The 13,109-nt window shown below is 39.7% G+C and overlaps 1 protein-coding gene across 5 annotated transcripts; it reads right to left on the bottom strand.

Annotated features, from left to right (window-relative positions):
* Positions 1 to 125: 125 nt before the first annotated feature.
* LOC309508389 (CLOCK-interacting pacemaker) lies at positions 126 to 12,248 on the bottom strand. Of its 5 annotated transcripts, none has more exons than XM_082182997.1 (5): positions 12,003 to 12,248; positions 10,805 to 10,894; positions 10,047 to 10,247; positions 8,147 to 8,328; positions 126 to 2,776 (listed from the first exon to the last, which is right to left on the bottom strand). In XM_082182997.1, the coding sequence occupies exons 2-5, from the start codon at positions 10,851 to 10,853 to the stop codon at positions 1,577 to 1,579; spliced, it is 1,632 nt and encodes a 543-aa protein (XP_082039123.1). In that variant the 5' UTR covers positions 10,854 to 10,894; positions 12,003 to 12,248; the 3' UTR covers positions 126 to 1,576. The 5 variants fall into 5 exon arrangements, with proteins under 5 accessions (XP_082039123.1, XP_082039122.1, XP_082039125.1 ...); XM_082182996.1 differs by having other exon boundaries at positions 10,805 to 10,897; positions 12,003 to 12,247; XM_082182999.1 differs by lacking the exon at positions 10,805 to 10,894 and having other exon boundaries at positions 10,047 to 10,267; positions 12,003 to 12,247.
* Between the last annotated feature and the right edge of the window lie 861 nt (positions 12,249 to 13,109).

The raw sequence follows: 13,109 nt of genomic DNA, 5'->3' as shown, positions 1-13,109 counted from the left end.
TAGAAGAAGAATATCTGTCATAAAGGACTGCAGTTTTTTCATCCTTTTCTTTACTGATTGTAAATTATGCAGCATTGAAACATAAAATGTTAAACTAAGCTGAAAGTACTAAACTGAAAGCATAATGAAATTAGCCAATATATTTAATAAATGAATATGCAATGATTATGTATACAATTTTGTGAATGACAGCAGAATTCTGCTAAATCTCTATGTGGGCCTGACGGCTTCCTTAGACACAATTCAGTGACTCTGATTACTCAGAAATACTTAGTATGTAAATAAATGAAAATATACCAAACCAGCAACAAATAATATATTAGTGTCATGTAAAGAGCAGAGGTGTAAAGTCCAGGTTTAGAAAGTAAAAGTCATCCTCAGTATTTTGTTCCAATCACCTGGATTTGCTAATTAGCACAGTTTTTCAGACAGGAGATAGAACTAATTAGTGAAATCAGCTGGCTGAGTTCATTGGTAGAATAAACATATGGCAGGATTTTTACTTTCTGACTCCTGGACTTTACACCTCTGGAGTGTCAAAATGTGCCAAAAAGCTTGGTGCAGTAGTAGAGAATTGGTGACAAAACGTAAAGCTGTTGTAGAATACATTAAGACTGTCACAAAACACCATTAACACAAGCAAACTCACAAATACAGACGTCAAGATCTTTGATCAAACAAATGGGAAATAAGCTCACATAAACACTCAAAATTGACCCTTCATCTCAGAGGGAAGCCAATTCAAACGGCTTCAGTAATGGTTGTCTTGGTCCATGGTTAAAGATGAAGATGTAAAGCAAGCAGATTAATGAAGTGCGTACTGCATAGAAGAACACAAGCTTCGTGGACCTTACCAAGATCACTGTGAGAATAGTTCTCACACAATTCTAAGTGTCTTTGCACGTGTGTTCAGTTCAAGCTTTAACTTTTGGAATCTTCATGCACCATCCTCATGCTATTTTAAGGCCTCACAGAGGAAAGCAGATCTCACCAGTAATAATACCACATTTTAGCAAAATACCATTCCCAGTCACAGGTGAACATGTTCTTTAAAAACACTACATGCTACAGACTGTGACAGCAGGTGCGAATTGAACTTGCCTATGATATAAATCAACATAAATTAGGAAACAGACTGCTACTGTATGTGTGATTACTCTGTAATTGACTGCATGAAGTGTTGCAATCAAAAACACATTTGCAAGTGGCCATTGAAAACTTGATTCAGTTATGGGGCAGGATAAGCTGATGCAGATAACCATGTCAGTGACTAAACTAAAGAGTGGCAGTCTGTAGCTGTAGCATGCATGTTCAATTCTGCATATCTCTCATCAGACACTTTGGGCGATTCTGATGCAGATGAGAAGAAACGTGACAGACAGGAAGATGGTTTGCAGCACAGTCGAGCTGCTGTCCTTGAGCATAGCCCTGAGTTACCATGGAGACTACTGAATCTTGGGGCATATACATAACATCTCTGAAGTCATGTTTGAGATGTTCAAGAAAGTGTCATCAAGTCTCCCTTGCTGTTTCTCTGCTGGGAAGGCCCAGTGCTCAGCAGGTTTCTGGGTGCAGTCTAAAGCAGGTTTCCATGTGTAGAGCTGTCTGGAGGCATTATAGGATCATCCAGCAGACTGGTAGTTCCTCTGTAGGCTCTGATTTGCTCATAAATGGTGGTGCTATCATTGCCAAAATCATATTGACCTGTTGACTGCCATTCTGCATCTGGCATGGGAGCTAGGAGAGGAGATGGGGGCGCCACCTCCTCAGTCCCATTAACTCCATATCTGTATACCACATGAATATCAGGTTTCGTGCTAGTGGCTGCCTCGACTTCCAACTTTGATTGAGACCAGTCCCCTCCATCATTGCTGTCTGTTGGTAGGCACTTGAGGCTGGGATAGTGTCCAGACTCAGCCATGACCTGTTGGAGCTTCTCCCAGGCAGCCGGCGCATCAACACCTGCTTGAGTGGCCTGGAAAAGTAGATTGGCATGTTGGCGGAGCTGGGCTATGTCTCGTTCAGTGGCGGCATTTTGTCGCAGCAGATCCTGCGTTCTTAAGGTGATGTCAAGTAACCCCGACTGGCTCAGAATCTCCACTGTGTTGAGGAACCGACGATACCGTGCGGTCCCTTTGTGGGTGTTTGACCCTTTGCCAGTGTCATTTTTCAGTCCTTGGCAATGCTTAGGGGGCTCTTTTCTGGACTGAATAAGGTCGTTGGAAGAGGGTGGGGAAGGAGTCTGAGAGCTTGAGACTGACGGAGAGCTCACACTGAGGGAAGTGGAGGGACTAGATGGGTGGCATGGGCTCCGGTGCTGGTGAGAGGCAGAAAGTGTCTCATGGCCCACAGACTGCGACCGTGAAAGGGAATGAGAGTGGAACAGCAAGTTGTTCTCTGGCTGTTTGTGCAGATGCTGCTTAGTCGCTTGCGTGCTTGTGGACACCTCCTCTCTTTTCTCCTCTGTGCATACTCTCTTACTCAGGCTGTGCTCCTCTGTGTTACTTCCCCTACTGGTTGTAGGTTTCTCTGGGGTTTTCTTATTAGGGTGAGGTGCGATTCGAGGGTAGGAGTTTAGGATGGGGAGGTAAGTGCTTTTCTTTACACCCTTGCTTTCGGATCTTTGAGAGTGGGGTTTGAGGGTGTGCATTGGGGCGCTTTGATTGATACCAGGCTGTTGTAGCAAAAGAACATGGGTGGCACCCTGATTGCTTGTAGTACCTCCACCCCATGACAGTGATGAAGGGTGGATGTTGTCCTGACCAGACTGCCCTGGCTTGGGAAAGAGAAAAAGAGGAGAGACAGAAATATTTCTTGTACAGAGCAATTTCGCAATATGAAATATCAAGTAAATCGTCTCTTCGTAGCACATTTTATATGAGAAATGGCATGCCAATATCTTATTTTATAGGATTTGTTGTTTTCTTATGTGACTCATTTCCACGGTTATGTTCACAAACACCTAGGACCTTCGGACACCTCTTACCATCCGTTTCAATTTAACGCATCATTCCGTTTTCTTTGTAGCTCTTTCGCATCAGTCTTTTCCAACCATCCACCTAATTAATTTTTCTCTCTGGCTTTTGTTTCAAAATATAGTGAGCTGCCCTTTTTACTTGCTACATATGTTTCTGCCTTAGAAGGTAGCTGCCTAAAGCCGACTGTGTCCGACAAAATTTTTGTGTCTGAGCGGTGTCATGCAAATGATTTGGACGCTTGAAAAGAAAGGTCCACATGTGTACATACATCAAATGCCTCCAACTGCCCTTACGAAAAAGAAGTTTATTAAAGTGTGCTATTAGTATACTTATTTTAAACAAAAAAATATGAAAGTATACTTTCAGTCTACTTTTTATGTACTTCTCAGAAATATACTTAAAATCGCACTTAATTATACTTGACTTATACTGACAGAAAAGTATATTTGGCCTATACTTGTACTCAATCTTTTTGATCGAGATATACTTTAAAGGGATACTTCAGGATTTAGCATTAAGCTTTGTATTAGTAGAAAACCTGTAGTATTTTCGAATTACCGTGCTTTCTACCCTCATATCCCCCTGAGATGAGAGATTTATATATTTTTTGTCTAGAAAAAATCCTCCGATGACGCAAAAATCATCATTTTGCTTCATCGGAGGATTTTTTGGCTAAAGACTACAGCCAGTAGGAGGGGCTGTCCCGCATGTTTTCAACCCGCCCATAGGAGGTGGGATCTCACTCACAGAATGTACACATAGTATCAGCCGTCTTTCTTTGGAAGCTAAGCTAACAAGCTCTTGTTCTGTGGAGAAAGCTGTGTAGTAGGAGAAAGCTGAGTAGTAGGGGTTACCATCCTCTTTTCCCCGGACATGTCCGGCCGTCGAGATCGTCCAAAATGTCCGGGATTCGGCTTTTGCTTTCTGCAGTCGCCATTCATTGTTTACATGCACACCTTTTGTTTCAATCTAACTGAATTCATTCCGATTGGTGAATCTGAATGTAGTGTTTACATGAACGCTAAACAAGTGATCGGTTGATGTGCGTTTTAACATTGCTAAGAAAATTACCGCTCCTCCGTGAGAGATACGAGACCAGTGCATCTCAGTAATCACGCAACCGGCCTCGCGCCGTTCTCCCGCGGTCCTCAGCCTCGTCCTGCTCGCCACAGTAAATATAATGAATGGCGACTGTAGAACGCAAAAGCCGAATCCCGGACATTTTGGACGATCTCGAAATCCCGGGCAAACTCGTCACGGAGTCTCACTAGTAGCCTAGCCTTGTTGTTTTCAACTGCGCTCTCTAACCGGTAGGCGTGGCTTGGGAGTGGCCTCCTAGGGCAGCGAAGCAAGTGCATTCTGGGAGTTGTTGTCTACATTTTCTGGCTTTTTTCAGTCTAGAAAGCTCCAAATTCTAAAATAATTTCACATTTCTTCTACATAAATGACCTATTTTAAATACACATTCATCTTTCCAGAGGTGAAGTATCCAGTGGTGTAGTCTAGTTTTTTGTAGTGAGTATACTCTATACTCACTACACTCTATACTCCCCCCCTCCCCCCCCCGCCGCATACTCACCCATCCCAGAGCATCACCCCATAAGCACCACCACACTCACTAATGCATACAGTAGGCCTATGCATCGACATGTAATTGAGAGCATTATGAAATAAGTGTTATCAACATCTCAATTTAAAATGACATTTACAGCTGAGGAGACTGGACTGATTTTCTACTGTTTAGTGTGAATCACCATCTAACTCAGTCAGTTGAGCTACATTTAGCCTTAGATGTTATATGAATATGGTCCCTGAAGCACAGGTTTTATCAGCTGACAATTTTCACAAAAAAAAATGTTTTAAACATTATAGGCACAAATACAAATTTACTTTTCGAAATGGTGTTAAAAAAAAAAAAAAAAAAAAAAGTGTTATTTTAAAATACATTTTACTGTGCAATTTCTTTCTAATTAATTTGAGTTAGACCAAACTTTTATTTTGGTGGGTTGTAGACATTTGAGTTTCTGTGTTTTAATAAACTATTATTATTATTATTATTATTATTATTATTATTAGGCCTGAAGTATACTCTACTGTGCAATAGTAATATATTTCTGTTATAATTTCTTAAAGTTATACCTAACTTTTATTTTGACAGGTTGTCGTAAAGACACAACAGTTTCTGTGTGTATATGAAACGAATGAATGACGATAGTTTTATCAAATTCTCGTCAAGTGACTCTCATAGCAGCTCTGCGATGAAATGCACATGTGTAGCTGTAGCCTACATCATGTCTCAATACAGTGAGATGCTGAAAACACCACGAGCGTGAGTCACCCGTGCTTCTCTTTCTCTGTGTGTGTGTGTGTGTGTGTGTGTGTGTGTGTGTGTAGTAGAGCATACATTGAGCGCTCATTCCCAGAGACGCGTATCTCTTTTAGCTTTAATATTCATAGACACTAGTCCATATCGAGATTTGATTCATTGTACAGCAGCTACTTTTGATTTATTCATTCAAAAATAGCCAAAATCCGTGACGTTCTGCTTTATATAGCAAGTTCCATTTGTGACTGGATTCCGCGATTCGATCCGTCGCTTCGCAAACACAGACGGGGTGAATTTATGAATGAAAGTGTGAAAGTTCTGACACAAAACGAAGTTGATACGTATCCTCACGCTTTTTTAAGTGGGTATACGCAAATCCTTGGCCTTTTCTAGTGGGTATACGGCGTATACCTGCGTATCACGTAGACTACACCACTGCAAGTATCCCTTTAAATTATCATTATTTTAAGTATACTTGGCTTGTAGTTGTGTTTACACTTTGATTGAGTAGCCTATTAATTACTAAGTTTTACATACTGTCTTATAAACTTACATTGTTTGAAAATATTGATTTATAAAGAAACCTGATATGTTCCTAATTCTGAGTTTTCGGATTTTTGTGTAGGCTAGTCCACTGATAGAGTACATAGGAATTTACTTTTAAAATCAAAATTTCTCCGCTTTTTGCTTAAAATATTTTTTCACTAGTTCGCCTTGGCTTTTGGCTTGCTTAGTTGGGGACATTTAATATTCAACAATATTATTGATCTGCCTTACTTAAGGTGGACGATGACGCAATTTTCCTCTAGAAACAAATTTTGTTGTATTATTTTCATGTTATCACTGTGAAGCTGCTTTGATACAATCTGTATTGTAAAAAGCGCTATATAAATAAAGGTGACTTGACTTGATAAAAAAAGGATGCATGAAACTAGTAATACATTTTTTTAAAGTACAGTTAAAGGTATATTTCAAGTATAAAAAATGTATAGGCCTACTTAAAATAGGAACATAGTAGTATACTTGAACTATAAGTATGATGTTATGTTCACTTAAAGAACATTTGTATACTTGCAGTATAAAACTACTAAACTAGTAGTTTACTCAGAGAATACTTCAAAGTGTACTTTCATTAACTAAAAAAGGACTACAAGTATTTAACTAATAAACTATCGTTATAGTTATATATAAATTAACTTGTAGTATAGTTGCAGTACAAATGAAAAACTTGGTTATAAACTCAAAGTTTACTACTGTTACACTTAAAGTATACTTTTATAAAATAAAAAGTGGGCCAATTTAGTCCCAAGTAGTACTGACAAGTATCCTTCTAGTACATTTATATTAGTATACATAAAGTATACTTAAAAATATATTTGAAATACTACTTGAAGTATACTTATTTTTCATAAGGATGAGCTCAATTGAGTATATTTTAAAAAGGCTTCCATGCTAAACTACGTGAGACGGAGCGGCCTTAACTGTCATTGTGATTGTGAGAAACCTCATAAGTGACCAACCTGGAACAATTCACATTGGCAGCAATTCCATTTGTCAGAACTAGTGTTGCTCACATGAGGCATATGTTGGAAACATATGTAGGCAGCCAGGGCCGGCGCTCCGCACACGCACATCACGCACTGCGCGTAGGGCACCAAGTGCTTGGGGGGGCACCAAAAAATCTGGGTCGTGAAAAATCATCACAATAGGGTACTAGTATAAATAACAAATAAAATATGTCTAAAGCATGTTAATATTGGGTTTAAGTGGTCGTTCAATGAGGCCTATTATATGTTGATCCGACGAAAATTATGTGTGTATTTAAGTGGTCCAGTGGTAGAATTTTTGCCAAGCGTGTCAGAGGTTCTGAGTTCTAATCCGCACTCATATCGTTTTTTTTTTTTTTTTTCTCATCAAAACCGATTATGTTTTTTAGTGGTTGTATATCAGGCAGGGACACTTTTTGTGCTTTTTGTTTTCTAATTGTACCGGAGCGAATAGAGAGTCTCTCCACAACGGATTGAAACGCGCGTCTGAGTGAAGGCTGTGCGCGAGCCAGAAACAAACATAGTATCCGCGCCACTGATCGCTCGGCAACGAGCACTTTGATCAGTTGATTAAAAAAAAAAACACATTTCAGCGCTAGATCGACTCTTATTTAAAAAACGAATGAAATGAATGCTCTGCTGGTTAACTGGAGATGTTTTGTTTGTTTGTATTGGTACATTCGTGCCGCGAGATGTTTCAAAAGTGGTGGGGACATGTCCTACCCGCAAATTACGCCTATGCGTATGCATGTCCAGGGGCGTCGCTATAGTAGTGCAAAAGATCCGGGGCTTTAGCCCTGCATGGCTAAAATCTTTCTTTTTTTTTTTTTTTTACTTTGAAACTGCAATTAGAAGAAAAAAACCCCCCACAATCTCAGTGTTTGTATATTTTCATATTCACAGAGTTGTCAAATTATGTACAGAATTATTATATTGTGCCTGACCTTTGCACTTTTAACTTTCTGTGTTTACATTGTTCAGTTCCAAATCTGTGTTTTTAGTAATTGTGGTGGTATTTGGTATTTATAATTTTAACCTTTATATTATTTATTTCTTTTCATGTTTGGTGCCATTGTTAATGTAAAATTATTTATTTGCAGCAGTTATTTTGGAAGTAAAGAGAACCTAACTAAGAAATTCTGAATGGTTGTTATTCCCTTGGTGGGTGGGGGGTGGGGGGGGGGCACCACCAAGCATTTGTGCTTAGGGCACCCAAATGGCTAGCGCCGGCCCTGTAGGCAGCTCACTATGTTTTGGAACAGAGCCTCTTACTCCTTCCACTCAGATTGTCTCACCTGCTTCAACACCACATTCTTAATGATGAATATGGGGGTGAGGTCAGGGGTCCTGGACACCAGTATGTGGCTTCCCTGTATAGGGCCTTGATCCACCCCACCCAAATCTTCGCGGACCTGAGGCTCATTCACACTGCTCTGCTGGTCATCTGCATCAGTTTGCAAGGAATCTGAGCCAGTGTCTGAGAGAGAAAAAGAGCAATAGGAGGAGCAGAGAAAGAAGGAAAGGCAACAGGAAGGATGGGAAACAAAGAAAGAGAAAAACAAAAGTGAGAGGGGTAGCAGTCTCAGTCTACTAATGACAAATTAAATTAAGTATCACTTATGTTACTTGAGCTTCACTACATGGTCAGAAGTACATCAACTTCTAATTAACAGGTTTGACTCTTTCAGCAGCACTCATTACTAGTATGTGCATTAATTCAAGCATACAACAGCCATTAAACCTCCTTATACAAACATTTTCAGTTGAATCGGGAACATCAAAAAACATGACTGTCATAAACTGCAAACAGTAAAAGTGTTTACTATTGAACACATTTGAGATTGACTGGAATGCTGTTTTTTACGCAGCGTCAGTGCTTGACCTTAACATTGCATTTGTTTCTGACTGGGAGAAAATACCTGTACACATGATCCTACATATATTGCTAGGCCTTTTCAGAAGAGTAGAAGCTGTTATAGGAGCAAAGGGAGGAGCAACTCCCTATTATTGCCAGTGGTTTTAAAATTACATGGTTAACAAGCACATAAACAAGGCTGTTACATTTCTGACACACTTGAGGTGTTTGGCCAATCATAACGCGCAGTCTGGGCTTTTCGGAATGAGGGCCTTTATAGAAACCGGGCCTCAATCTGAGCGTTTCAGACAGACTAAGAATAGAGGTGCTGCAATAGTGTACAGCATGTGAAAATAATGTGTTTTTTGAACATTAAAGCATGTTAACCTATTCTTGTACACCAATAAACAAAATAAACTTTTAAAACAGCATCATATGACCACTTTAATAGCCTTTGGACACTTTGTTGTATGAAAAAGAGTATGGAAAATCTTGTTTAGTGTTCTACAGAAAGAAAGTCATACAAGTTTGGAACTACATGAGGGCTGATGAGAAATGCAGATAAAACTTGCAGAGTGTGTGTCGTTACATGTCCACATATAAACAGAGAGAGATATATCTTTTTTGTATGCACATGTGTTCCTTGTTTTTCTCTATTAATGCTATCAATGTGAGAGACCCCCTTTTTTGTACTCACAATATTCAGAAGGACTGGTGATGTTGGGATGTAGCGCTGACAAAATCAAGAAAGTGCTTTTGAAGCAGGTTGAACAGCCGGTTAGGGAGAGTACAAGTTAAAGACTTTACAATGACTACAGACTTCCACTCTTTTATTAGATTACTCTCACCAATAACCATTTCATGGGTTCACGCTTAAAAATAATCAGACAGAATAAAACGTATGCGTATTTGACGTGCTGCACGGCCATGTACATATATAGGCCTCATCTCTTGCTGATTGGCAAGGCAATTTGAACATGTTCCTCCCGAAATTTGTTAATAAAACATCATGAAATATACCTGGAGTGGAATATACTTGTTTCTTTTTGGATTTATTTTCATTACAGAGATTTTATCACAAGAGTGATAAATTACAGAGTTCCAATCACCAGAACTTTCACTCACTATTTGACTACCAGGTAAGACTGATTTATTGACATATGGAATTAAAGAGGACTGAAACCTGGTGGGATTGCTTTGTGGTTTTGTATATATTGTATGTTAGGACAATTGTTGTTCTTGGTACACTTGTTTGTTCTACACTTGCATTATACTAATAATAGTGTGACCCGAGTCTCTTAGGGGTGGATGTTACAGTAGGACTGTCAATCAATACTCACCTGAGTAACCAGAGTCTTTCTCAGAGCAGCGGGAGTCACGTCCATATGTTTCCTTTTCAGTGTGTGCTCTTGCTCTAGATGCCAAAAGGGCGGCACTGTTGCTTTTGTCCTTAGCATTTTTACTGGCTGGACGAGAGGCGCGTTCCCTCTCCCCTACACACCCTTGGGCATCTCCTCTTTGTTCCTTGGGCATCCCGGGCCCTGGGAGCAGAGATACACAGCTGGGCAGACAGTGACCTCATGCAGAATGTATTTACCCATTTCTAACATGGAGTTTGTTCTAAAGGTTCTTACATACAAACATGTTTGGTCAGGAGCACTAATAACACCTATGCCCACAAAGGGTTGTCTAGAGGAGAATTGTTTTTTTTTTTTAAATAGGTAGAAAATTTCTAATTCCGAGAGACAGAGAATTCCCAGTTTACAGGTTGTAGTCTACTCTGAGCAAAGACGTGAACGCTTTATACAAATTGGAAACTTGTAATTACGGTAGTAACGACAAGGCTTGAAGGCACCTTAAAATACTGCTAAAAACTGTCATCTTTGCTTATTAACACTCATGAGTTCTGGGATAATTTGTCATGTGATCTCTTGTCAAAAGCAGAAAAATGGGGAAAATCCATTTCACACTTTTAAGAGACCTCAAAAAGAATTTGCCACTGGCCTCTGCATCTACAACATATTCATCACAAATATTTCATCATATTTTTGTACATGTTGACCGGGGAAATAAATATATATTGTCAGAACATAGTTACGTTTGAATGCAGAAAAATGATTTTTGCCGTCATGGTGTAGTTCTGGCATCTACCAGCAACCAGCCAATTCCATAACGCATTTTGCGTAGGCTACTGTTGAAGAAGAACAGTGATAAACCTTGCCAGAAAAAAACTACAGCATGTGAATGATAAAATGTATAGGTAAGGCAAAATTTTATTAATTAGCTCTAATGCTTTAAATCATCATTTTGCATTAATGCTCAAATCTGTAAAATATAAAAGAGGACATTTTAAATATGTCCATCGATGTTATGGCTGCTACATTATGACCAAAACCGAGGCATTTAATGCGCCAAAAGTTGCGACGTTGCTTGGCAATCATTTAGGCCTACAGCCTACAGTTAGCCTACTAATGCTCAATACTTGGCTGGAGAATTGTATAACTAGCCTATTTTAGTGAACAATAGTGCTTTGTCATAATGCTATTCTTTCGGTTCTATAACAACGATAAGCCACTAAATTCCGAGATTTTAGCCATTGGTTTTGCTTTAATGACTTTTGTCCGTATAAAAAAATAATTCGGAAAAAGTTACACTGAAATGTTCGATTCGGAAGTGATTGAAGAAACAGAGAAGCTCTAATTATTATTACCCCATCTCTCATGTAAAACTCAACATATCCTGACACTTTTAAATACGCGTCAAAATTACACACATTTCCTGTAAATATATAAATCATTGCTATAGTAGTCCTAGGCTAAGATGGTCCACACAAAAAAAAAAGGACACAAAGATGCGATGTCAGCTTGCACAACTCTGTAAATTATCATGAGCAATACAAAATAGTTTCATAGTTCTTGCTTTGGTCTGTGGCATGAATTATCCTGCCAGGAAGGTTATTTTAGACACACACACACACACACACACACACACACACACACACACACACACACACACACACACACACACACACACACACACACACGCGGAGCTCTGAGCCCTCCCTTCCCCTGACTGTTATGTAATATTACAAACAGCCGAGCTCAGTCTCCACTTCCTCCTGTTGACACCACATACACCGTTAAAACAACGTGCTTTACTTAGACAACCTTTATGTGCAAATAAAGCTAGAGCTTAATGCCAATGGGTAATAAAATACCAAAAGAGCTCTAAAAAAAAACATAATTTGTTTGCAGAAAACTGAAATATAAATAACACACCAATAGCCTATTGCATACCTTAGTAATGTCCAATGCTGGTCCCGAGTGTTCGTCTCTTCTCCGTCCAGGGGTGCACGTGCACACACTCCTAACTACCTGTCCAGGAACAATCTGTGCCTCCCGTCATCTCGCTGACAAGGATGATGACCACCCAGCGTGACCGAGCCACATTACCTTTTGCTGTACTTTTTTCTGATGGTCTTCAGCTCGGGTTTGTTAGACCTCCTCCAGCCCGTACGTCAAAATTGCCGAATGACAACTCCACCTGCAGTAAGCCCCGCCCTGCCTAATCGGAGCCCGCCCACTCGAGTGATTGACATTTCACCGGGCCAGTAGTGGCAAAGGGATTCCGCCATATCTCGCCCCAAGCACGAGTGACGCAGGGGAATATGTGGCATGGCCAATCCTGTGAGCAGGCACGTGGAGAGGAGGAACGAGACGGTATGACAGCACGCAACTGAACGGACACGAAACATAACCAGACGGAGGAGTGGCGAAGAAAGAAACGAACGACGCATGTAGATTTGGCTGTCCATGTGTTCGATATTTTGTAATCCTGACCACTGACTATGTGTTGAGTCAAATAGCCTACTACGGAAAGCATTTAACACGTATCCTTGCAGGTCAAAGTGTGAATATTACAGCTTTATATTTGACACTTTTCTCCAGTGTTTATAGCCTACTTGCATGTCATTTTTTGGAACGCACAAATTGTGCGATTAAATGCTGCTAAAGTCAATGCCATGGCAAAAACATACATAGCTAATACTTTGCCCATTTTAGTGAAGCTAAAGATGATTACACGCTTACACAAGATGATTTTTTCTCTTCTTTTCTTTTTTTAATTTTAGTAGACATGTGGTCTCAATATAAGCTTTATAATAATGATGAAAATATTGAATTTAGGCTTTTATTCACGTATTAACATTCATCAACTCACTCATCAGTTGTAGTAAACGGAAGCTCGAGCATGTTCACTTGATATGCGAGAAAGAGGTTCATCCTCGTGGGACAGAAAGCGCCCAGATTTCATTAAAAAGATCTTCATTTGTGTTCCGAAAATGAACAAAAGTCTTACGGGTTCGGAACGACATGAGGGAGAGTAATTAATGACAGAATTTTCAT

The sequence above is a fragment of the Leuciscus leuciscus genome (assembly GCF_965113295.1).
Source record: "Leuciscus leuciscus genome assembly, chromosome: 10".
Lineage (NCBI taxonomy): Eukaryota > Metazoa > Chordata > Actinopteri > Cypriniformes > Leuciscidae > Leuciscus > Leuciscus leuciscus.
This window is presented reverse-complemented; position numbering and strand designations above follow the sequence as displayed.

What these genes read in the sequence shown, in the direction of transcription:
- LOC309508389 (XM_082182997.1), bottom strand. Translation starts at nt 10,853, where the DNA reads ATGCCAGAACTACACCATGACGGCAAAAATCATTTTTCTGCATTCAAA. An exon ending in TCATTTTTCTGCATTCAAAC is followed by an intron (nt 10,248 to 10,804) that starts GTAACTATGTTC and finishes CTCTGCTCCCAG; the next exon opens with GGCCCGGGATGCCCAAGGAA. An exon ending in GAAAGACTCTGGTTACTCAG is followed by an intron (nt 8,329 to 10,046) that starts GTGAGTATTGAT and finishes TTTCTCTCTCAG; the next exon opens with ACACTGGCTCAGATTCCTTG.